Raw genomic sequence first — 27,147 nt, 5'->3', positions numbered from 1 at the left:
AAGTTTAGAAGCATCAAATTTCTTGCTCTGATATCAGTCAGTCGTGAGACCGTAGGAGTTAGTGCTGGAATAAACTGTTAACTGGCAGACCAACAGTGCAAGTTTTTAAGAGAACACTTTTTTTTTCTTTTGGCTGTCCAGAAGGTCTCTCAAGTCCTCACCATGTACCTTACTCCTGTGAAAATCCATCAGCACTCATAAAAGCGTGCTTCACGGCTGCTTCTGGTAAAGCCGTCACTCTTGTTGCGATGACAGTTGCTGTAATTATTAGCCACAGTCCAAAGGGAGTGTTGCTGATTTACATGGCACTGTGATGTGTTAGTTTCCTCCTGCTTGATGAATGCTTTGCTGCTACCAGGAGACTAGCTGCTACTTCAGTCGAGGTAATAAAGACAACTGGAAAGGTTGTGTTTCCCCACCCCCAGTCTTTGATTGCTGCATTTTGTCCCATTAAAGAGAGTCAGGTCTGAAAAGATGATGTAGTTGTCTGTCTTTTAAAACTTTTTATTTTATTTATTTATTAATTTATTTAATTTTACTTTTTGGCGGAGAGTTCTTATCCTTATCTACATATGTCTGCCTTGATTTTGTTTTTATTTATTTTTTTCCTGACTTGCTAACTGACTGGCTGAAGACACACACTCACAGGATTATCATGTAGACCTGCCACCAGCAGCTTGTGTGTCTTTCTGTGTCTTTGTTTACTCTCCTTATTATAATGGGAAAGCACATTGTAACCGCCGTCTTTGTCCGAGCACAGTTAATTGCAAATAATTATCGTGATGGCATTTAATTTTAGTAATTGTCTTCTTCTGGACGGCCAGACGCTAATCCCTTCCTCCTCTGTTCTGTGTACAAAGTGTGTGTTTTGTGTGTGTGTATGTGTGTGTGCTGACAATACCAGGCCCTTATTTTTAGAGCCTTGTTTCTCTGTGAATGAATAAAAAAAGAGTTTGCATGACCCTAAGCTGCAATTTAAATCTGCCCCGTGACTCTTCAAAGTATGACTTTTTTCTTCTATACAGAGTTGTGTGGCTCTGTTCCTCATAATACCATAAGGAGCTTCCCATGATGAGCTGATTAGATTGAAATGATTAGATAATTGGATAGAAAATTTACTATTACAAGGGGGTGCAGAGAACAAGATTTCTCGCAGATTGCTGCTGCTAATTAACCGCAAATGTTGACTTCCAAGATAATTTCTAGAGATTAGTGCTTCTGCAAAGCAAGAGACAACAACTATGACATGGCTTTTCTTTTCAAATGTGGGCACTCACAGTAGTCCTATCTAGACTTAGCCTGGATTCAGCCCCAGTATTACATGAGGTAACAGAGAAGGGGCATTGCTGATCCCCTGATTTGACCCAAGCCACGTCACTGCCCATCAGTTATTCAACCATCTTAGTCTTTACAGCGAAGTAACTTTACGTAATTCATCCACACAAATGATTTTATTTGTGTTTAGAATAGAATAGAATAGAATAGAAAAGAATAGAATAGAACTTTATTGTCATTGTAACAAGTACAACAAATTTGAAGTCACAGCAGCAATCAAGAAAACAAAAGTAAGAAAGTGTATAGAAAGTGCAAAAAGGTCCATAAGAAAATAGATGATGACAGCTTGTTCATCATTCTCCAGTTCAGCCAGCCTCCACCTCCACAGGGTCCAGGACTGAGCTTCTTCAGTCTCTGTCTCCTGGATCCTGTCTGCTCACAGCAGGTGAAGCTCTTCCAATGTAGCGTTGGTGTCTGATGTTAGCTCAGTTAGCCATGTCTGTGAATAGCATGATGCTACTCTGCCCTCTGGTATTCCCTCTGTTGCTGGGTTAGCACAGCTAGCTCATCTATCTTATTGGAGATAGATCTTACGTTCTCAATAACGATGGATGGAAGGACAGGTCCTTGTCGTCACTCCTTAGCTCACGCCTGAGAACCAGCAAGTCGTCCTCACCTCCTTCTCCTCACCTCGTGGGAAGACATCAGGCCTCGCACCAGTTAGCATTGACATGCTACAGGCTGCAAACAGCTGTGTTCAGATGAAAACAATGCAGCCATGGTTGCATGTAGGATCTCCAGACAAACAGAGCAGAAATAGTAGAAAAAATATCACTGAAGCCACAAAAAGTTTGGTGTCCATGACCAACAAATGAGCCATATAAAGTAATGATCCACTCCAAATACAAAGATGACGAAAAAGAGACGAAAAAAATTACAAGAAAAGGACAAAGAAGAGAGAGCTGCTGCGAAAGGCAGCCATGGCCAACAGGGCGGCGCCTAACAATGTCTATTTGGTATAAATGGAGCTTAAAAAAGTTGACTGAAATATATTTTGCCTGTGGGTTGTGTTACTTTTAAAGTTAGAAAAGCACACCCACAGAAACGTCACATCTGTATGATACTCTAATGTTTTTTGATTATTAGACAAAATGAATGAAAATGCTGGAGACTCAGCTTGTGTGTGTGTGCGCGCATGCTCCTATTTTGAGCCTTCCCCGTCAAAAATCTGGAGAAGCCACTAAGTTATGGAGCACTGTTGCTGACTACACTTTTTCATTCATCCTGTATCCGTCTTTCTTTTCTTTCTGAGTATTTTTACATATAACTTTCTGAAATACTTTCCAGCATCAGGTTATACACAGATGCTCAGAATTACTGATGCATGTCAGCTGTTCAAACTGCAGTATACTATAGACGTCACACACCCCTAGATGTTAGATCACCTGTCCTCTGCCCCAGTGCCTCTACTGAGGTTGTTTCTTTATGGTAACAAACTGTAACCTGCATCCAGTTTCATTCCCCTGAGAGCTGATTGGATTTGCAGTGGTCGCCCTTTTTCACCGTGGCTCACGTCTGACGAAGCAGCAATCCCTTTAACACCAAGCGGTGGATATGATAATGTACACTGGCTTTATTGTCTAGTGACAGAAAGGCAGCACAGCACACAACATATGTGTTCAATGCTGCCTTCACGCAGTCTGTCTCTGTTCCTTCAATGCTTTCTTGTCTTGAAGGGCCCAGTGCTCTCAGGAGCCTCAGGGCTATGCAGTTTTGTTTTATAAACTTTAAAAGTCTAAAAAATTCAAAACTCTGAAATAATTTTTCTATGTTGTCTTTATGTTTTGAAAGGATTAATGACATTTTCTTTTATGTTACATCTTAAAATAAAATATTTTCACATTATAAAAAATGATAACATCGAACCTCCTTACCAATGTAAAACGACCGTGGTGTGACAGGTTGTTAGTTAGCCATTCTCTGACAGCTATGGTTGATCAGCTAATATCTTCTGCTCCATTACGCTGCCTGTCAAATGAAGTCTCAGCAACGCTCCTGACATCAGCACACAGAATGCAAGTTTCAGTTTATTCACACCTTTAAATGACAGCAAGAATTTCCTCTCGTGATTTCAGCGGTCCTTTTTTTATTCTCCATCCATGAAATCAATATCTTGAAGAAGGAGAAGTCCTTAATGGTGCCCGGCTTAGCAGGTACTTAATTTCAGCACAGTAATTAAGGGGTCCATTTGGAGAGGGACCTGGTGGCCCCTGCTGCCCTGGAGGAGTAGGATTGGTCTAATTAACTAATATGAGCACGGCTGATTGGGCAGTAAGTAACATAATCACAGCTGATTGGTCAATAATGTGCAGGTCACCAGGGCAGGCTGAGAGGAACATTTGGCGACCTGTTTCTTCCTGGGGAAAGCTCTGTGGAGAGGAGCTGCAGGCTGAAGGAGAAACTGTAGGAGAGTGAACAAAGACAGGGCTGCAGAGTGTCTGATTGGACAGATTTCTTGTTTTCTTCGTGGCTTTTTTGAGAGATGTTGTCTAAGCTGGGTGAAATGTTTCTTTGGGGCTGAGTTTTGACTTAGAAAAGCTGAACACCTCAATGATCAATTAAAAAGTCAACTGACACCAATGAATCATGGGGAATTTCCAAGTCAAAATACTGCACATTCAGTTGTTATCATTACCTCTGCCGAGGAGGTTATGTTTTTGAGAGTTTTTCTTTTTGGTTGTCTGTGAACAACATAACTAAAAAAGTTACAAACGGATCTTTTTGAAACTTTCAGGAAATGTTCAAAACGGGATAAGGAAGAAGTGATTAAATTTTGGAGGTGATCCAGATCACAGTCTGGATCCAGGATTTTTTTATCAGGATTCTTTATCATCATCTGAAAACACTAAAACGCAGTGAAAAAAATCGAAGAGGGACTGAAAATGCTGTAGTAAGCATGCCAGGCCTGTAGTCAGCGCTATAACTGTCTTGTCCAGAAGCTGCTTTTGGGAGATCTCCACCAAAGTAGAGTTGAGCCGATCATCTGGTGTATTGGGGAAAACTAAGTGCCAAAGTGGAACAACAGATGCACATTTTGTTGAAAGACAGTCAGTCAGTCAGAAAAATCCCACTCTGGAGGCCATTTTCAAAAGTTTGCGTTTTGGGTCAGCTAAAATGCAGTTTCTGTGTAAACACAAGGCTGAAACACAACGTAACTTTTGCGTTTCAGCCTAAAACAGTTGTGGTGTAAATGGCCCTTGCTTGATGACTTCAACCCATCAGCCGGATCAGCCACACACATAATTGTGTGCAGCTATTGCGTTGCATCCACATAACCTATCAACTACCTCATGCCACCTAACTGCCTGTGACTGGATAAACGCATTTATACCTCTGAACCTCAATATTTCCTAACTGCTTGGGATTTCCTTGTCTTTTGGTGCCAGCCTCAAGTGGACACCTGGAGAACTGCACTTTTTTGCATCACTTTTCAATACGCAAGTTTTCATCTTGTTTGGGGAAATACATGGTATCAGTAATTGTATTTTATCATACTTTCATACCATATTACTCTGTATGTATAATAAGGCTTGGTGTTCAGGTTTCAGGTTTCTCTTAATTTATACTATAACTGTCTATTACATTAGGCTTTATCTGATAAAATAGCACACCCCTACATTTCAGGGTACCTCCCTGTGCATGCCCCTGGCACTATTTAATCTGCTATCACCAGTAATTTCCATCAGTATAAGCAGACTTGTCACCAGACAGTAGTTTCAACTTTACCCACATAATACACAAACAAACATGGATCATATTGTGTCTGAAGTGTCTGACTCCTGCTGCTCTCTTGTCTCGTGTGCACAGTGTATTCTGGGATCTGTACTGCGCAGCCCCGGACCGGAGGGAGACATGTGAACATTCCAGCGAGGCCAAGGCTTTCCATGACTATGTGAGTGAACTTCACCAGCCCACCAGTTGTGTGCATAAATATACACACATCCACTGCTTGGACACTCACACATGCACACACACACACGCTCACATGCACACACACACACACGCTCATGATTCTGAGCCCATGTGCAGAGAGTGTATCAGAGAGTAGAGACTGGTTTGTGTGTGATAATGCTGCTGGTTCTTGTTTTGACATGTCTGGTCTGCTCTGGATGGGACAGACTTGGAGCCAGACGTCTGAAATAGCATGGGTTTAAAAATGCAGCACCTATGAGCAACTCTTGTATATTTTATGGGAAAGCCTTTAGACTTCTAGCTTTAAATGTTTTAAAGACTTATAGTCCCCCTGCTTCCTTAAACATGATCCACTTTGATAAGATAACACTTTTCTTTCATCTGTACATCACTAAAGCTCATCTGCTGGCTGCACTTCCTCACACACTGACCTCTGGCACGTCAGGTCTTAACGAAACTGTCGCCTTGAGGTGAAAGGTCACAGCGTAGCCTGGCTAGTTATTGGTCTACTCAAGCCCCCACAAAGAGGGTCAAAGCACATGAAGCAGCTGGCTGACCACACAAGTACATTAATGCACACACTCACCAACTACACACCCACACATAGAGGACGTATTTAGAGCTGGATGAGCTTTGCTAGTTTGGGGCTGCAGGGGCTGAAGCAGGTGATGAAAGGTCAGGGTCCATGCCCTACTCCTGACCCCTCTCATCTTGTGGAGAGTAGGACCAGTCTATCAATAACCCATCCATCACACGTGCACACACACAAAAACAGATACACACATCTTTTGAAGAGGTTACTGGACCAGTTCTATTAGATGCAAATGAGTAATTTTTCATGATTGTGCTCCTCTAACACCTTATCTTTGGTGAGATTGGATTAAGCTGCACAGTTTATTGTTAAATCAATGCAACTGTGATGTGTTCACGTAAGGAAGTCATATCACAGGACATGATCTGCCAAGCTTATCACCTGAAATACACCATGCTGCTATTCTATGCCTAATGCAAAATAAAAACACACATTTCTCATCACAAGGTAACACCACCTGTTACATGATTGTAAACATGCACAATGACGCTGCTGCCATCACGGATTATGTTGTCTGGATGGTAGAGGCAGACGTTTGATCGTATTAGGTGGCTGTGTTCCTGATATCCATAGCACCCTTTCCTCTCACAGCCTGACCCGTGGCCGTGTAGGCAGGCTGTGTCACAGTGTTGGCTCCAAGTGGCTGTACCTGCAGTGTAGGTACACAGTGGCTTTATGTGGCAGCAGCACAAGATATGAAGCTTTTGTCTCAGACAGTTACAGGGGTTGATACCTTTATAACACACATTTGAACACTGGTAATTGTTTGCCATACTGTTCTTTTTTTAACATATCATCCAGCGCTAGTTTGAGTTGTAAAGGTCTTTTTTTTTTCAGATTTCCATCAAAGTCTCACTTCGTGTTTTCTATTTGCACCATGTTTCCAGGAACATATTTCACTTAGTGTTACACAGGTGTTTTCTGGATGTAGGAATTCTACCTTTAGATTATGATCCCACCTGTGCAGGAGTGAAACCTGAAATGGATTAGTGGTGCTATTCTTACCATCCGCTCTTCATTCAGGCTGTTTTAGCCGTTAGCCAGTCATCCATTCAGCTGAACTCTCTTATGAGGTTTGACAGCAAAAGTGTGAGCACTTGTCAGCCGAACAGATTACATTTGTTGTGCATGTACTGTGCGTGTGTGTGTGTGTGTGTGTGTGTGGGCACGAGTTGATTTGTGTGTCTATGCCTCTGTCTGTGGGTATGTGTGTGAGTGTGTGTGCATGTGTTGGACCACCATAAGATTAATTACATGGTTAATTAAACCTAGTAGTTAATTAAATCTGACAACTGTGTCTAATTAATCTAAATGCAATATAATTTCCTACACCTTTCTCCAGAGGTAGGCCAGCTGGATACCTGCATGTCAGCTCTTTAACTGCTGCCGTTTGACAGGTCTGGACAATATACGACTGAACTTCACAGTCTGCAGCTGGAAAAAGACACATTTGAAAGGTCCATGTGTTTCAGTCTTTGACAGCATAAATTAGTCAGCTGAAAGCCAGGATCACTAACAGTGTGGTACATTGGGCTGTGGAGGGAATAAACCAAATAAAGGAATAGATCTGTCGCTGTGAATGCTTCTCTTTTACCTGAGCTCAACAGGCTGGTATTACTTTGTTGTAGGTCAAGGATTCAGACTGTTCGGTGACCTTTGACTTGGCTCTGGTTGAGGAGGTCAGAGTGAGGAAGTTGTCAGAATAAGAGGACCCATTTGTTGGAGCAACAATTGTTTTTTTTTTCTTTTTAGATAAAGTTATTCTCCCTTAAAACCGTCATGTGCCTCTGACACTTAATTCCCAGCTGAAAACAAACCGTCTCTCTTGAGGATTATTTTTAACACCTATTACAAAAAGTTAAAACTATTTAACCACTCTCAGATTTTAACATCTACTTCACTTTAAGTGTTTGAATAGTGATAAGCTCTTTAGTCATGCTGTTTCAATTTGCTATAAACTCAATGCAGCACATCAGATCCATGCTCTGTTATGAAACAATGTTAAACTGCACCTATCGAAAAAATAAATTCAAATCCAAAATTACTGATTTATTTTTGTCAGTTGATTTTTACAATATGTTTCTTTGATGAACTGACAGCTAGAAGTGAAACATGAAAAAATGATGTCGCCTCCTCAGAGGGTGTGGCAGAGGATCTTAAATGTAAGAGTAAATTATGCACATCATTTCGCCTGGTGACCATTACCGTTTGTGTGTGTGTGTGTTTGTTGGTTCATGTGACAGGAGAGAAAGGGTTGCTGCGTGTGAATCCCCCGGGTTATGAAGGGTCTGTCTGTCTCTGATTAACTCTGGCTTTGCAGTCCCCGCAGACTGAAGGCCTGATCAAGTCTCTATCATGGCCCCCTCGCTGATAACAGCTCCCTCAACCCCCCTCTCCTGGTCCCCGTGGATCATGGAGTGAAAAACAACTCATCTCCCAGGAGTGGAGCACGCTCCTCTATCCTCTATGTAAAAGTGAAAGAGGAATGAGTGCAAGATAAATAGTTTTGTTTTTATTTACGTTTTATTCTTTTATAGTTTATGGTCGTCTCTGGTTGCTGTGCTGTCAGTTTGTTGTGCTTAAATAAAAGAAATTATCAGCACAGAGCTATAAAATTGATATTTAGTGTTATTTAGACACTTTGCTTATTTGTTTCCTCGAACTAATCTGGTTGCTAGGCGACATTGAGCCGGAGCACAGTCTTAGTTACAGATTTGGTTTGGCTTGGCTCACTTTGGCTCAATTTGGCCCCACTTTGAAGGCACCTCTTACTCAGCTTCCTTGTCCTACTGGCCCTCATTGTGAGCGCTGATGTAGACTTTGTGGACTCTCCAGTTTGGGGAAGATAATGGAATATAATGTGCTAATCCTCAGATCTAGGGACTGGTTGACAGCTAATCCAGGGGAATGCTGGGATTGGAGCCCTGGCTGCACTCCCAGAACTGGAGGCCTCTCGCTGCTTGGCTTCACCCCTGGATGGTGAATCTGCAATCGTAGCCACTCCAACCCTCACGCATAAACACTCACACACGCAGGCACGCTTGTGTGTGTATCACACACCCACACTGGTATGCAAATGATCACACACACTCAAAGAGAGCGGGATGACAGTGTATCATACCCAGCTGGAACAGCCTGAAGTCTTGTACCTCTGTAAAGTAATTTAAGTGGTCTCTCTTGTCGTCTTAATTGTCGCAGTTTTGTTTCTGTCCTTCCTCTTCACATTGCCTTTTAATCATGTTTATTTCCTAAAAGAGATCCACACGTCTTATAGTCCTTTTTTTCTGCTGGAATTTGGATGTTCCACAAAAGAGCACTTTGTTGAGGAAATGTGTTTGATTATAAGAACATGGCACGTCTTTAGTAACTCAATATGAATGATTAAAGGACAGGAGCTTTGTGATGAAGAAAGCGTTCATATTGACGAGCGAGCACACACACACACACACACACACACACACACACACACACACATTATTTCCTACATAAAAGTGGGCAGTAGAATAAGTCTCTGTTTCTCTCTCGCTCAGACACACACACATACACACACAAACAGTCTTTGAGGAAGTGATACACACAGCCCTGTTGTTGCAGAAATTTCGCTTTGCCCCAGCCAGGGGTCGTAACCCCAAACATCTGCGATTCATGCCAATCCGGGTTCATCGCCCGCGGAGTGTCACAGATTTAGTGGCACAAGTGCGTCACTCACATCGCAGCGCTCCACTGACTCCACTCGGCTCTCGGCTTATTGATGAGAACTGTCAGGATGATGGTGGAGATGGAGGAGGCGAATATGGGCATCAAAACATTTTCTGTTGAAACGTCAGAGCTCGTACAAAAATAGATCATATCAGGAAGTTTAAAGAAATGTTAAAAAGCTGCCATAAAGCAGTCATGAATATGATCTGGGAATAAAATAAGTGAGATGAAATTAAAAAAAAAACTTTGCCTGTTTAAGTTGATGTGAAAAATGCCAAACTTTTTCAGCTTCTGGCTTTAACCAGGTTTAACTTTTTCTTTTATGACAACAAATGTCATGAAATGTATCTGGATTCTGGACAGTTTGTGGACGAGATTGGACTATTATTTTTAATTTTATGTCATTTAAGGACATGAATAAGTCATAGAACAAGGAAAGCTCTTTGGGAATTTTTATTTGACTCTGAGAATTAAGTTGACTCATATCAAGTGAAATGATTTTTGATTGTTACTGTCTCCAGCTGTGAATCTATCAAATATGTTGAGGCTGCGGCCCGTGTCTGGTTCTGTTCCTGCCTGCTTTGTGCTGACTGTGGATAAATGGAGTCGCAGTCCTGGTTGTTGCCCGGGGATCCTGTGAGAGGGTTAAACATTTGTTCTCCTGGACCACAGTAACAGGTGGCACAAGAGGAGGAGCCACACTCTGTAAACAACTGCTGATGGCCAGGCCTTTGTCTGGACTTGTGTGTGATTTTGTGTGTGTTTTCCATCCTGTGTTGCTGTATCAGGCGCTCGCTGGCATCATTTTAATCCCACGCACACAAACGTCTGCTCAAACCTTTCCTTCATAGCTTTCTTTGTCCTCCTCTATTTTTTTTACCAATCCTGCACTGTTTCTCCTGCCTCTCAGGTCGCTTTCAGCACCAAACACCCCCCCCATCATCATCATCATCATCCTCATCATCATCATACTCCACCTCCCCCTTGCTCTTTCTTTCCTTTCCTCTCTGTTCTGCTCCCTTTCTTATTCCTCCCCCTCTCTCCTGTGCCTCCCTCCCTCCCTCCACCTCTCTCAGAGGAGATTGATTGGGTAATCTGGCGAGGTGCCAGTAGTGCCCGCTTTCTTGCTCGGGGGAAGGAGAGAGTAGCGGGGGCGACATGACGACATGTAGGAATAATAATAACATCCATAATATAGGCAGAGTAGGTAAGGATAGAGGGATGAGTAGAAGGGGGAGAGTGTTGTCTTCTTCACGCAGACTCTCCTGGTCGTTTTTGTTTAAATATAGCTTACACATGCCACAGCATTGTGTCTCCATTTCTGTCCGACTCTATCTGTCTCCCTATCTCTCCGTCTCCCCTCCTCCGTTCGCGCCTGTGTCGTCTTTTAATATCAAACAGTGCATGGAGTGCAGGCTGCAGGCAGACGGGCGCTGAGCAAGAGGACGCCGTCTTTGTGTGCCGTTGTTTACCTTTGTTACCGTCTAAATGAAAAAGGCCAGTTGGCTCCTCTGTCTGTGTATACCTTTCCTCCGATCTGAGGGAAGCAACAAAGCCTGAAAGTGCTGCCCTCAAGCTGTGCGTGTGTTCGGCTGGAGGTCTGGAAGTGACAGAAGCAGGAAGATCAAATATTGTTTATGATTCCCTTCCTCGCAGGTTCATTCTGGGCAAGCCTTAAAACGTGCTGGGGTTTAGCATTTGATCTCGACTCTGCGAGCGAAGAGGAGCTCCTGGATCTGTGTTTGACAGAGGAAGACATGAAGACAGACATATGGAGACGACAAAGCAGGGACAGAGACAGGAAAAAGGAGGGAGCATGAGAGAGGGGAGAGGAAGAGGAGGAGGAGGGAGATGTGTCAGCCTGCGGGAAGAAAGAGGTGTCTGAAGTCACTGGGGACTCTTTTTGAAGTCTGCATTTTTCACAGTTTTATCTGAGTTTTGGTGCGGGGAGTGCATTGCATCTCACAAGCCCGAGCACCGTAAATTTCATGAATCCACCTGAGCAAAGTTATCGGAGAAACAAATACCAGCGCTTGCATGCAGATCCACATTTAATTTCCCTAACCCAGTTACCCATGAATGCCCTCTTAGTTGCAGCATCATCATCCATAAAATGTAACGCTTTAAATGAATACTACATTCTGGGAAATAGTGGAAACTCCTCAGGGGGCATTTGTTTATCTCCCTCAATGAAACTCAGCTGAATGCTGCCAATTCCTGCTTCAGTGAAGTCATTTTCAGGAAACAAATTATGGTTCAATAATTAGAAAAAGCAACACTTGTTTGCCTCCACTGTAGCTGTTTTACTGTGGAGAATTGAAGTGAGCAATTTTTCAGGGGGGTTGGAAGTTTGAGGGCGACCTTCCATGCCGGAGGAGTTTGTGTCGGTGGTTTTTCTCTTGCCAAGCCTCACTGTGCTATGACTTTTACACACGTGTGTGTGTGTGTGTGTGTGTGTGTGTGTGTGTGTGTGTGTACGTGTACAAATGCCCTCTTTTTCACCTTCTTTGAATGCACTCATGACTCCAAAAACCTTTCATGATGCCAGTGTTGATTGTACTTGAACTCCTTTTAGTATTTTAGACTCATTTAGTATTTTTAAGATAATTTCAAGTCAGTTTTAAGATGTAGATGTCTCGGGATTTTCTTCAAAGTGCTCTTTTAAGCTATTTTTCCAGCTGCAGAGCTTGCTCTTCACTTTTTCTCCAACAGAGCTTGGAGCACCACTCCATTGCTGCCGTTCTTCATTAGGTCTCAAACACTGACGATGGTTACGAGGATTGTCAGGCAGGTCCCAGGGAGTGAAACTTATCTTTAAACACTCACTCCTGTTGGTTCACTTTGGGAGTTGGGAGCCAAATCTTTCTTTTTTTTTTTCTTTTTTTTTTACTTAGAGTCACTAAATTCAATCTGTTCATATTGGAGCTGCTGTAATGAATGTAAAATAAAGAGAAGTGTGATTTGTAAGTGAAGCTGGATTGCTTGCTGTAATAAAAGGTCTGGGAGCTGTCAGCCTGAAAGTTAGAGTTTGGCAAATTATTCAAGTAGAGTGCATGAAGAACGAGGATGTTCTGTAGCGGCATATGGAAACTGTTTAAAGCATTTAGAGACAGAATTTACGGCCCATGAGGCTCACCTACAAGCATGTGGCCCAGGTAGACTCCAACCTGCAGCCTCTTTCATTCATGTCACACACCACTCCCACCCTGTTTCCTGCTCTATTCACTGCCCTGTCCTCACTGAAAGGCGTACGCTTAAGGCCCCGTTTACATTTCATCTAAAAACACTAAAACGCAGTAAAAAACTGCATTTCAACGCTGACAGACGGAAAACGCTGTTGTAAGCATGCCAGGCCTGTAGGTGGTGCTATAACTGTCTTGTCCAGTTGTCCAGAAGCCGCTCGATCAAAGTAGAGTTGAGCTGATCATCTGATGTATTGGGGAATACTAAATTTAAAAGTGGAGCAACAGATGCACATTTTGTTGAAAGACAGTCAGTAGATACAGCAGATTAAGCAGCACAAGCACAACACGGTAGTTTGTGTGACGATCGTAACAACGGTACTGTTGTCCTGTTGTATGCATGAAGCGTGAAGCGGAATGTGACGTCATCGTTTCCACCGAAAACGCCGGCTCACTGTTAACACGGCAACAGTGTCGACAGCGTTTTAGAAAAATCCCACTCTGGAGGCTGTTTTCAAAAGTTTGTGTTTTAGGTCGGCTGAAACGCTGTTTCCGTGTAAACGCGAGGCTGAAACGCAACAAAACTTTTGTGTTTCACCCTAAAACCGTTGTCGTGTAAAAGGCCCTTCACTCTTGTGAATTCTCACTCCTTCATTATTTTTACTGCTGAGGAAAAAGTGACATTTTTGAATGCAGCGCTCCAACAGTTGCATTGGTCTTGTTCAAACAATAGGCACAGCCACTGCATAAAAAGTCGTTGGTGGACACAGGCCCAAACAGGATTCACAGAGCAGAGTGGAGAAAAGAACAACATTAATGTATTAGATTCTGTTACAGTGTGCGCAGTATGTGGAGGGGGAAGCCTGGAGGTTGTTGAAGGGGTCAGACTCAGAGCAGTCATGGCGCACATGCTCTTCTATTGAAGGCATGAAATCTACTGAACATGACTCAAGCAAGAAAAATAATTTCTTCAACTCAGACTTTCTCTCACCTGATCTTTGGTTAGCAAGCCAAAACATGTTGAGATGTTTCATAAAAGCCGTCTCACCATCCCCATAGCATGGCGTGGCGACACTTCCAGGGGCTGTTTTTGTGTTCCCCTCCCATGAAGAGTTAGAACTGTATAATATAACTGTGTCTTCTCATTATCACTCACAGAGGTTTGCTTTTCTTTCTGTCAACCTCCCTTCATGCCGAAGGTGTCAGTAAGCAAACATCAGGTTAGTTTTCAGCTTTTCCCCCGCTCTTCGCTGTCACTTTATGTGGTCTGCTTCATCATTCTACTTGTTGCATGCTTGTTTTTGCAAGTCTTGTAGTTACAATACTATTTCCTCCAGCGAGCACAGGGGCCATAGCTTTTTAACAACTTAAAATGCAAATGCAGCAGCTTTAAATTGCTTAGTTAATTAATAAGAAACTTCACTTCCTCCCTCAAGTCAGAGCAGCTTTCCTGCCTGGCATTTTGGAGTTTATATTTTATGCCTTTAAACACTGTCAGGATGTTTTTTTTTTGTTTTTTTTTGTGAAGTCACTCTCATTTTCTTTTCCTCCTCATGTCTTTGTCCACTCTTTCCATCTCTCGGCGTCTCGCACACACTTAGTCCTGCCCTCTCTCCTTTGCCTCTGCCTCTCTTTGTGGCAGCGGGCAAGCTTGTTTCTGGCAAACATTGCAGCCTGGCACAGTGTGTCCCTGGCACAACGTGTGTGTGTCCCTGAATGTGAGTGTGTGTCTGCTGTCTGCCAGTCCACCAGTCTCAAGCACCAGCTGGGCACCCGAACTCACAACCAAAATAAACTGGCTGCGCTATCAATGAGCCCATGGGTTGCAGCGTGTGTGCAGAAGTGTGCTCGCTTGTGTTTGTGCGTGTGCGTATGTACGTGTGTCTCCACGAGTGTGTGTAAGGTGCTGATCGGAAACCCTGCTTATTAAGTCTCATTGAACCGAGTGGTGAAACAAACACAGTCCTTCCTCAGATGAATGCCTGAGATGTTTCGCCCGTCTCAACTTTGCATTACACTGAGGCCCTCCCTGCAAGGATTAAAGACTAAAACAATTACAAAGCCTTATTTGCAATTCAAATTCTCCTAAATGCAGACTTAATCCCCATTTTCCAAAGGCAGCAACACTGAGAGGCAGAATAAATGTGCAAGAGAGCCTCAGTCGGGGTCTCTGTTGCTAAAATAACACTTATAAGTTATAGAGGGGGGATAATGAATGTGCTTTGAGCTGGTTGAGTTGTATTCCAGAAACAGTTTGTTTCTGTTGAAACTCCTCGTAATGACGGGAGGTATGCACAGAGTAAGCAGGGGAGACACAGATTTCACCTGACTGTGCAGAGATGAACTTAAGTTCGAGTAATATTTGCATTTCTTTTATTTGCATGTGTGTATTTTGAATATTCACATACGTGTGCGTTAAGGTGTGCAAGTGTCCTAATGGTGGGGGCCGCAGTGAGTGTGCTTTACTGCTGCCCAGGGTATATTTACAGACAGCGACTTTAATGCGGTGTAATGATTATTTTTATTCCAGGTACTTCGGCAGCCCGTTTGCTCTGAGTAGAATGACTCCCCATTGGCCCGCTGATTACCTCTGAGGCTGCCGCCACACCTGGCTCCTTCAAATCTCCTCTCTCTTTCCAACATTACACCTTCAAAACCTCCCCTTTTTATCGCTGCACCTTCATCTGTTCATCTCTCTGCCCCTTGCTTTCTTTTTCTTTCAGTACATCTCTATCATCTAAATCTAAAAGGACTCAATGTGAGGGAAAATAAGATGGCGGTTTTACTGGTATTCCACATAAAAGTGTGTTTAGAATAAAGTTTAGCACAATCATTTCATACAGTCAATCATCAAACAAGTCAGGCACCATTCTAATTCAAAAGACTGTGTTTTTCTATGAAACCATATCATATGGTGCCATGTAGGGACGGGTACCGAATTAGGTACTTTTGTGGGTACCGTCCGAAATCTGTCAAAAGTACCGGGTACCGATTCACATAAAATCAAAAGGTACCATGTTTCGGTACCTAAATTTGTACTTGTGACTGTAAGGAAGTGGAAGAGTAGGAGATTTTCCATACTGGACATGAACACAGCATCACAAGGTTATCTAGTGAAGAAAAAATATCTTAAATTGAAAAAAATATTATGTTCTATTATCAAAAAAATCATAATTTTTACCACATTGACAGAAAAAAGTACCGAAAATTGGTACTGTTGAGTACCGGCACAGAATGCCAGGTACCGGGCATCGGTACCGTATTGTTTCAAAAGTGAAAGGTACCCATCCCTAGTGCCTTGTCGTATCATATCAAGTGGTATTAATCAAATCGTTTCTTACTGTACCAAATTGAAATGTGTAATATCTAAATAAATTAAATCTTATCTAAAGTAGGGCTGGGATGATAAGCTATTCGTGCGATTCGATTCTATTACAATTTTTGGGGTGCCGATTTAATTTGAATCGCGGTTCTTTGATATTTACAAATTTTTTTTCTATTTTTAGATTGCTCTTTTTTTAAGTTATTTTTAGGAGCTTTTCATGCTTTTAACTGGAGATAGAACATTGGACAGAAACGGAAACAGGGTGAGAGTTGGGAATGACATGCGAGAAACAAGCCGCAGGCCAGACACATACCCGGGTCACCCGCTCGAGGGCAAACCTCATGGGGTGTGACAAAGACCACTAGGCCATCTGCACCCCTTAGTTTGCTTTTTTAACACCAGACCATGTGAAAAAGTTGAATGATGATGAAAATGTCTACAGACTATATCAGGAGCCATTTTTTCCCATAACTTGCACATCACGCGAGTTACAGAGAAACATTTCACCCTCTGCTGGAGAAAAGTGTATGTAATCCCGATTTTGATTTTGTCAAACAAAAACTCCTGATATAAAGATTTTTTTATTTTTTTTCTCCTACCCCCAATCTAAAGCATTGAGTCAAATGAAAGCATTGCATATATTGTGTAGCATTTCAGGAATTTTTTTATTCTATTGCGTTTTATCACAATAGAACACACAAATCTGTTGAATCATATCAAATCAAATGAGTAAGCCTCACATCAAACCATGTCATGTTGTATGGCACTGAATTGTACCGATGAAATCATATTGGACGATACCAAGGCCTGCTGTTAGGTATCATACCCTAATGCACAGTTGAATCGAATCACATCAGTCAAATCAAATTGTGTCTTCATTGATAAACAGGCCGTGGATTAGCTAAGAAAAGAAATCAACTGTTGTAATTTCCGTATCAGGCTGACAGAGTTAACGCATAAATCACAGGCAGTCTGGAAAACAACAAAGTCATATTAAAAACTTTATATACGTATTTTGAATTCCAACTACCACCTCCAAGCTAAGCCAAAGACTTATGAATGAAACCCAATCAAAGAAGTAATTACAGGACTTGTTAAATGGATGCCTGATGACTGCAGACCAGTCAACATCATGGAAGACTCCGGTTAATTTCCATGAACTGCCCACGTTGTTGTTACTTTTCGCTTTCTTTTCTCCTTTAAGTGTTTTACTTTAAGAAGAGTATCTCCCTCCTTGGCTTTCCACTTTACAAAAACTCTCTTCACACTCACCTTGAGTTTGGTTGTGCTCCTCTCTCAGTTACCTTTCTCCCAGAAAAAGAAAGACATTGAGTACAAGTGGAAAAATTGATTTTAAGAAGTAATCAAGTAGAGTTGGTTTAATGAGATCTGTCGTTTAGACTCACATTCTGAGTGTCTCCATCCATCAAGTGATGACAACCTTGATATTATTGGTTTCAAGCTGTGAGTTAAAGACCAGCCAAGGTTTTCAAAGGTTTTTTTTTGTGTATGTGTGATTTTTCTCTTAAACAGATGCGTAGGGTGTGGTCAGTAGTAGCATTTTAATCTACCACTTTGGTCATGGTCACTGTCAGCTTCCACTTTTCCCACATCATCATCACTCTAAAATAAATCAAAGTGAAGGATTCTTACACACTTCAGCTCACTGAGTGGCACAGCCAGTGGAAATAAGTCTGAAAATATGGGAAATCGCAGATTGAGCTAGTAGCTGGAGGACATAACAGTGAAAACCTGAAATATTTGATCAATGAAATGTAATCTAGTTTCCCAAAAAATTGGTTGGTTAAATTGTTTTTGTTCAGTTACAAGCATTTTTTTTTTTTTACCTAGATCCAAATTCAAGGCGAGGTTATGAGATCACACCTTTGAGGATGAAGGAATGTTATCTGTATTGTTTCTGGTTCTGGAGAAGTTTCTCTTGCCTATTCTTGCTCATTGGTTTATTAATATTGAGCTTTTCTGAAACATCAAACTAAAAAGACGTTCTACAGATTCCCTAACTGTGAAAGGTGACAAGGAGATTTCTGTTGGGATTTGTTGCTTTGTATTTATTGATTATGGATAGGGATGGGCAAAAATTAGGGATGGGTCCCTTTCACATTTGAAACGATATGGTACAGATGCTTGGTACCTGGCAATCAGTATCAGTATTGGGAAAAATATATATATTTTTCATAGAATGGAATAGAATAGAATAGAATAGAATAGAATAGAATAGAATAGAATAAATATTCTTTATTGATCCCCCCTGGGGGAATTTTTTTTTGTCACAGCAGCTCACAAAAGAAGTGCAGTAATGTAATAACAATAAAAATAGAATATGATAATAGAATATAAAATTAGAAATTTGAAGAAACATAATGAAATATAAGAAATACAGAAAAGTAGAAAAATGTTACTATTTACATATTTATTTATTATATAATTTATATTAATAATTGATAGTTTAATTTTATTGATTTATATTATAATTTGTATGATAATAAAATCTCAAGTTTTTTGTTTTAATATATTTGTTCTTCCATATATGACCTTGTGATGCTGTGTTCAAGTCCAGCATTGAAAATCACCTACTCTTCCACTCCCTACAGTCACAAGGATGCCTTTAGGTACCTAAACATGATACCTTTTAAATTTTATGTGAATCGGTACCCGGTACTTTTGAAAGAATTCGGTCGGTACCTATGAAAGTACTTATTCGGTACCCATCCCTAGTAGAAATATTGATGAAACAATGCATCAAAATATTTCCTTGCCCAATTCATTATCGATTCAGCAAATCCTCTGAATTGATTCATATCCTGGCAAATGGGGGGACTGTGCGTGTTATTTGCTTTGTATGGACAAGGGCCACCAGAAACCAAACAGTAAAAAAATGGCAGCCAAAGCATCAGCAGCATAAAGCCAGATCCTTCTGACAAAGATCAACACAAGGTCAGAGGCTGCTCCTGTTCAGGGTTTACTCTTCTGAGAGGGGCATAAAATCCCAAAATCCACATCCTGCCCTTAGTTACAAGTGCAAAGTGTGAACTTCCAACCCTCACCCTGCTGTCTGCATGTAAGCCTTCAGATCAGTTATTTATATCTCACATGATTAAGTTCACTGGATAAATAGGGCAGCACATCTGTTTGGTTATGTGCTGAATGACTGGACTTGTTGAAGCCTCTGTGTTCATGTATGTGAAGCCATGAAAAAGAAATCAGAGTGCCGAACATTACCTGCTCTCATAGTCTCCATGTGTTGTTTGTTGTTTGTCTGGTTTGTGCCGTCTGATCTGTCTTTACTTTGTCAGATATTTTTTTGTAAAAAGTGACATTTGGAATAGAGAGATCCACAGTGCTGCACTGCACTCCGAAAAGGTCAGCTTTCACTGAAGAAGTGTGTACGACTGGCCGGAGCTCTGAAAGTGTGAGACATAAAAAAAAGAGGTTTCTCCTGAACAGTTGGACCGACTCACTATACATTCCTGCTTTATGTGGACCTGGCTTGGCAGATCCGAGTTTCTCCCTCTGTCTGTGCTGCTCTCTTCTGTGCTGAACTGTTCATGCTGGATGCTGTAATCTCCTCAGTGCATGGCCAGATTACTGTCTGCTCCATATTGTCTGGTGGGGAGGCTGCGGGACGGAGAGATGGCAGGAGGAGGGGAGGGAGGGCGGGAGGGGATGGAGCCGGCTCTGATTTGCTGCTACATAAGGAAGATTACCTTTTTATTAATGTATCCATCTGGACATTTGCTATATTTGGTTGTTTGTCCAGTCTGTTTGTTCGTGTATAAAATTTATGAGATTTCAATAAAGATTAATCAAGGAAGAGATTAGACACGTTATTTCTCAAGAGTTGTAAACCAATGACTGAATCATAATATAATATAAGTCTGATTAGATGGTATTAAAATATCTGCTGAATTCCCTTTGTGACTAATACTGAAAATTCACAGTGCTATTTATGAAAGGCATGATTTTTTATTGAATTATTTTCAGAAAAAGAAAAATAAAGAAATTTCAGTATTCATTGTGGCCCCCTCTCCACCACCCCCACCCCTCCACGTGTCTTCCTCTCCATCTCTTTCTGTCTCCTGTGCACTCCGCGCAGAAATGATTTCCATTCCTGCTGAATTAATGAGGTTCTGCTGAACTGAGAAAAGGCAAGGGGAGTGTGTGTATACACACACACACACACACACACACTGAGGCAGTCATGGAGACACACATACACAGTCTCTAAGAAACACACACACACACAGATTCCCCACTATAGCCACATTTAAGTCTGTATCTGCGCTCACATATGCACACAGTGAGTCACTGAAGCTTGGCCACTTTCTGCCGTTTCAAAGCACAAACAGTGTTTTATTTTAAAGTAAATAGAAGGAAATCTACACAAAGACGGAGTTGGACAGCGACCAAATTCAAGCTGAAACTGATGCAACTTGGTATTTTTTGATGTGTTGTGTGTGGCAGCATCACATTCACACATGAACACAGCACATTTACTTCAAAAACATGTAGCCTCATGACTCAGGCCACATAGCTATGCACAGTCACCATGGTTACATAGTATAGTGTGTATTTGACACTAAAAACAGTGGTTTAGGACTTTGGAGGTTCTTTAACTCTCATAGCCCCTGCTTACACACACACACACACACACACACACACACACACACACACACACACATGCACACACACACACACACACACACACACACACACACACACACACACACACACACACACACACACACCCTTTGACACACATAAATGTCGGTGCAGGTTTTCCCTCCTCCTGTCATCCCACAGCATCTCCTCACCACCTGAACTGAAGTCATTATTCAGTCAAATCAGCCAGCATCTTGTTCCTGATACTCATTTTCCTTAACCGATGATGTAAAGACAACACTCAGGTTTCACAGCCACACGACAGTTCGGATAAGCTGATGGGTGGCTCAGGTCTGGTTTGTGCATTGTAAACAGACAGTGCCAACACACGTGAAGGAGCACGCAGTCAAAAGGATGTAATTGCGGTGCGGGCGGCTGTTGTTTCGTGCCTGCTCTCGCGCCACTTGAAAGCTCCATCAAGGATCGACTGAACAAAGAGGAGCAGAAAGTAGCGGCTGATTCTGCCGAGGTGCAAACTTCTAGTACTGATTTTTTTTTTCTTGAAGTGTGGAACGGATTTTTCTCGATTTTTGGTTTTGGTGTTTTCCGGCAGAAGTACACAAAGTCTGTATCTGGCCACATGTGAAGCCAGAAACAAGAGACAGATCTGCTTTTTCTATCAGTCATTCTACCGTCTTTTCTTCCCTTTCTTCATTAGAAGCACATGATCGTCGACATACAGCCACACACACATATGCACACCCTCTCCCCTCCTCGATCTCTGCTGCTTTGGTGTTTTTCTCCCCCATTTATCATCACTGAAGCAAAGGAACCGATTCCAATTTCATGTGTTTTCATTCCTCTCCTCTATTTGCTTACTTCTTCATGCCCCTGTCTCTATTTTGATCTCAGGCAACCAGTCAGCAGTCAATAATCTGTTAAATAGCATTGATCGCCACCATTTAGTTTCCTGGCCAGCTACTTAGGTTGTAAAGCTGATCAATGGCTTTGAATGGGAACCACCTAGATAGCGGATTGACTGCTGGGACGTGCGCTGCAATCATATCATTTGTCTTCATTTGCCGTTCAATTATTTGTTGTAATGGCTGCTGTCAAAAACAGCCCCACGCTGGCCCACAATGGCACGCACAGCCCTAAAACTGTAGAGAGCACGCTGCGCCGGCGTGCCTGACTCGCTCGGCTCACCTTGACTCTGTGCACCCCTCCTCCTCCTCATTCACTCCCTCTGCTGCTGCAGGAAAGACATTATATAGTAAACAGCATGAGAGGAGCCGTATCACATGTCTAAATGAGTGGAGGCGTGTGTGTTCCTGTGTGTGTGTGTGTGTCTGTGGATGTAGATGTGAGGTGTGTGTGTGTGTGTGAGAGAGAAAGAGTTGGGAGTGCATGCAGATGGTGCTCAGGCCTGGATGTGTCAATGAAGTCTGACCCAGACTGGACTTCCTCTGCCCAAGAGCCCCTTCCTGAATTCATCAATCACTTGTAGTAGGGCACGGAGGTGGCTGTGTGTCTCCACTTGTGTGTATGTTAATGAGTGTGTGTGGCTTAAACTGGATTTTTTTTTCTTGCTGTAGTTTGTCAAGCAAGGTTGTAGCCTCCTTTAAACCACATATGTGTAGTTTAAGCTGTTTATAAAACACACTGAAATCATATAGATGCTTTGTTTCCACTTAGAAAAGCAAACAAGATCATCAACACAAAAACCGATGATCCCTTTTTCGTTATGTTTGATGCCTGGAAACCAAAAGTGGGGAGTAGGCTGTCAGGTAAAGAAAGCAAGCAGCTAAAACAGTCCTTTCTTACTATTCCTACCACATTGATTCTCAATGAGTGATGCATATGAGTCTTTAAATGGTGCAGATTGAAAAACCACTACAGATGTACAACACACTGTACATCCCATGTTCAGCAGCCAGATGATGTGCTACCTTTACCACCAGTGGCGTCCAAATCAACGACCCCTCACAGTAACTTTAATGTGATTCGTAGATAAAACAATGATTTTCCTTTTTATCTGAAGCACATGAAAATGGACATTAACAAATAAAACTACCTTTGAGGTACTTTGATCTAGAGTCAGTCAATTTTAAGATCTATTCTTTAACATATTTCAATGTTGATGTGTTAGAAATTAAAATCAAATACTTTTTGTGAACATCTCCCATTTCCCCATAAGTAGTCAAATTTTCTGCACAAAATCAGGTCTAATGTCAAAACAGAAAGGCTGCATTTCATTTGCATTAAAGGCCGATGCAGCAGAGCCATAGGTCAGGGGTGGCCCACGAGTCTGGGACCAAGAGCCACAAAAATTTACCGCAGCACTACAAAGAGCCATGAAAGAAATGTGGTCTTATGTAAACAAATTTACATAAAATGAAAATCAATACATTTCCAATTTTTAAAGCGAGATTTACTGTGTTTGTCTATCTATCTATCTATCTATCTATCTATCTATCTATCTATCTATCTATCTATCTATCTATCTATCTATCTATCTATCTATCTATCTATCTATCTATCTATCTATGTATGAGCACATGAACAATTAAGAGGAGCATATGTAGAGGAAAGAAAATGAAAATTAAGTATCAATCTCATCACCCATGTATTGATCAGTACTGATCCCAACGTTGGCATCAATTTATTAGTTATATGAATAAATTGAAGAGCCGCACTCAGAAAGGCAAAGAGCCACATGCAGCTCACGAGCCACAGGTTGCCCCCCCCCCCGCCTTGCCTTAGGTTATGATTAGCGCATTTTAGGGGGCAAGCAGGTATATCAGCGAGAAAATGGGGTGAAAAATTTTGGTTGTTTGTCACAAATGCATCCCATACCCATACGTTTCAGAAAGTTTTCTGTAGTTTTGTTGGAACATGATTGCAGCTGAAAGTCATCTTCTTGCAGATTTGGTCCACATGTGGTTTGGTTTCAAGCAGTTGCTCAGTTGCCTGTTTGGTCTTATTTACACTTTATGGTGTTGTTCTGCATCTGTATCCTATAGTCAGTTAATTTTATCTCAACCCCACCAAATACACCCTCTTTACTGTACACTCCCCTAATCTCTGGCTCTTTCTCCACCCCAATCCCTCTCCTTCCATACCTCCTCTGGTTTTATTTGGACAGGAGCGCCCCCCTCCATCCCCCCACTTCTTGTTTGAAGTGGCCTGTGCTTATATATCACAGCTCATTCCTCGCAGGAAATCCTTCCTCTTCCTGCCTCTCCCTCTTTCTCTCCCTCCCTCCCTCTTTCCCTCTATCTATCAGGCTGGAGTGTGTAGGAGGAGGGGAATACCTGTTAACTCTATTTCTTTTCCACACTTTAACACTCTCCCCATGTACCCAGCGGACATGCTCACTCCCCCTCACACACACACACACACACACACACACACACACACACACACACACACACACACACACACACACACACACACACACACACACACACACACACACACACACACACACACACACACACACACACTCACAGACGATGAAGTAAGATGTGTATGCACTAGTTGAGAGGCTTCACGTGGTCAAACTTTGTTTTTTTATTATTACAAAAATAAATGTGGACCACAAAGCAGATAGCAATAGTTGTTTGGATTGACATTTTCAACACTTTACTTAGACCTGAGTCTCTTCTTATGTAGTTTTCTTCGACTGAGACTTCATTTGGATCCTAAAAGTTTCAATTTTACTGGCTTTAAATGTATAGTGTCAGATGTATCCTAGCAGGCACGTTAAAAATATGATTCCAATTAAAAGTTTTGGATCCTGATGGTGATTTCCTTTGTTTGGTGTCTTGACTTGATTCCAGTGAGTCTGACTTTGTTTTAAAATGAAATCCTGCTTTTAAACACCGCTTGGGACTTGTGTCTGATGACGAGAGATTCAGTGCAATTACATGAAATGGAACTATAACTGCAGGACAGTAATACTCTGCTTATTGAAACTGTTATGCACACCAATTGACTTGTTTATCTTACTTTCATTAGATTCATAATTATGGTTTTAACTTTATTAACAGAGCAGAGTTTCTCATTGAGTGGCTTGTGGAAAGGAAAAACTTTTTTTGAGAGTGGGTTTAGTCTTTATTGCAATTATTTTTAGTTCCACCAATTTTATGATAAAGCTCTGTACAGTCATCAAAGCTAAATATGATTAATTTAGTCTCTTCAACACAATGTAAGGCATGATAACTCGTGTAATAAGTAAAAGAAGTTTGTTTCTCTGTACTAAAGGCAATGATGATTTGTTCTGATGCCTTAAACAACTGATGCTGATATCAACCAGACACAATCCCCAGCCTTGTAAATTCAACAGGAGCTGTCTTATCTCTAACATTGCTTATTCATTCACTCATTTGACTTCATGTTTGATCTCTGCAACGCTGCTGATGAGATCTGAATGAAACGTGCTAAAGGCACATTTTACCACAGATCTCTTTCATTATTACACCAGCTGGTCCAAAGAGGGGACAAAACTACTCCGGGTCAGAAAAAGATGAAGCCACAGCCTGGTTGCTGATTGGCCATGAGGGGCCCTGTGTCATTTCCTATGAATTTCACACAAAATGAATTTCATCATTACATGAATACGAGGGCATACTTCCACATAGTTTCCTGTTTGGTTCATTATGTTCACCACAGAAGCTCTGGCACGAGGATTACCCCACCGTCCTTCATCACTCCCTTCAGTAACACCGTTTATTTGACTCTTATTCGTCCTTAATATCTTTCCTTTATGAGATTCATTATTCACTTCCTCCTTTTCATACTCCTTTAATTCAGCACTGCACTGCCCTCTCTCTTTCTCTTTCTGCTTTCTCTCTTTCTTTCTAACTCCTTGTTTTTTCCCCTCATGCCCTTGTTGTCATTTTGCTACTTCCCTCAGCTCCCCCCTCCCCCTTCCTCCTCCTCCCTCCATCTCTCCTGCTCTCCCGTCCTTTGCTATCTCACATTTTCTCCACATCCTTCTGCCCTTTTACTCCTCTACCCACCCCTTCTCTCTTCCTCTCCATCCCTCTCTTCCCTCCCTCCCTCTCTTTCTCCCTCTCTTCGGCTGAGGACAAGGAGGTGAAAGCCAAGCGGATTACAGTGGCAGTTTAATCTGGCTGACCCACCAAGGGATTGCTCTCTACTTTGCTGCGAGGCTGCAGGGCTGGAGGGCAGTGGGGCTGGGTGGGTGGGTGGGTGTAAGGGAGGAGAAGGGGAGGGGAGAAGAAGGGAAGGAGACCAGGTTGTAGGGGGTTGGGGTGGGGGGGAAGCAGAAATGGAGGGAAGTGAAGGAGAGGAAGAGACGGGAGGAGGATGGGAGAGGTTTAATTTTGTAAAATTTTTGTGTCAGACGGAGCAGAAACGCTCTCCAGGACAGGACCCTTTGAACACAAGTGCATGGGTTTGTGTGTGTGGGTGTTTGTGTGTGGGTGTGTGTGTGTGTGTGTGTGGGTGTGACTGTGTGATACCAGGGGTGGGGGAAGGGCTTTGTATGTTATTATGAGATGGAATATTAATGCTACTTTGCCTCTAATTTCTTTCCATCTGTCATCAAGTTGTCCTCTGTGCGTGTGCCTGTCTCAGTCTATGAATAGATATCTTCAGATATTAACAGACAATTAGTCTGTTCTGTGTTTCAAAGACTAAATACAAAAACGTCCTTGGTTTGATTTTTTTCCTTTCTTTACTCTGAAAAAACATCAAAATCTCATTTTACTCAGTCTTGTCAAAGTCATTCAAACTCACGCAGCTTTCATCCTCAGTTAACGCCCAGACTGAGGCCTCGCCACATTTATCAGTTCAACGAGCATCGTCTCTCTCGGCTGCAGGTCATTTGTGTTTGTTTTTTACTTCTATTTTTAATCTCCTGAAATTTTGAACATGAAGAGCGAGGATAATGTGTCGATTAACTGTAGGGGTGCACACAAGGGCTTTGGTTTGGTCTCAGCTGTGGGAATGTAGGAGGGAGAAATACGCAGTCACAAGTTCTTCAGCAAAAACAAGAGAGAGGACTTAAACTGCTGCTTTTGTTTACATGAAGACGTTCAAAACAGTGTCTGAAATTTAAATCACAGATTTTCCAACTCAGTAGTCGACTGATTAATGATAAAAGTTGCTCTTAAATACAAATGCATCTATAATAGGTGCCTCAATGTTAAATATTGTATTTCCTGCTTACTAATCATTGTCCTTTACAGAATTAATTATTAGTGGTTGGTGATTTTTAAGCATAAATAAAGATATATATATCAAATTTTAATGTTTTTCAGCCTTAGATAGTGTCTTCTGTATACTTTTTGCAATGCAGCGACAACTTCACACATCCAGAGGCAAGGCCAGTAGCCTGAGAGACAAAACTCAGGGCAAAAAAATCTAGTCATCATTAAACCTTCTTTTCTATTAGAGTATGTTCATAATAAAAGTGACAAAGTTAAAAGTATCATCCAACATTTTAATAAGCT

The 27,147-nt window shown here is 41.8% G+C and overlaps 1 protein-coding gene across 1 annotated transcript in view; it reads left to right on the top strand.

Moving 5' to 3' along the window:
- Window positions 1–27,147, top strand: part of ssbp4 (single stranded DNA binding protein 4) — a 105,138-nt gene that overhangs the window by 23,205 nt on the left and 54,786 nt on the right. The window contains exon 4 of the mRNA XM_074667968.1: window positions 5,143–5,227. Coding sequence (XP_074524069.1) covers window positions 5,143–5,227 — 85 coding nt within the window. The remainder of the gene's footprint in view (window positions 1–5,142; window positions 5,228–27,147) is intronic.

This window comes from Halichoeres trimaculatus, unplaced genomic scaffold (genome assembly GCF_033239565.1).
Source record: "Halichoeres trimaculatus isolate MK-OKI-2021-1 unplaced genomic scaffold, fHalTri1.1 fHalTri1_scaffold_4, whole genome shotgun sequence".
NCBI lineage: Eukaryota > Metazoa > Chordata > Actinopteri > Labriformes > Labridae > Halichoeres > Halichoeres trimaculatus.
Note: the sequence above shows the minus strand (reverse complement) of the source record. Positions and strands in the feature narration are given on the sequence as shown.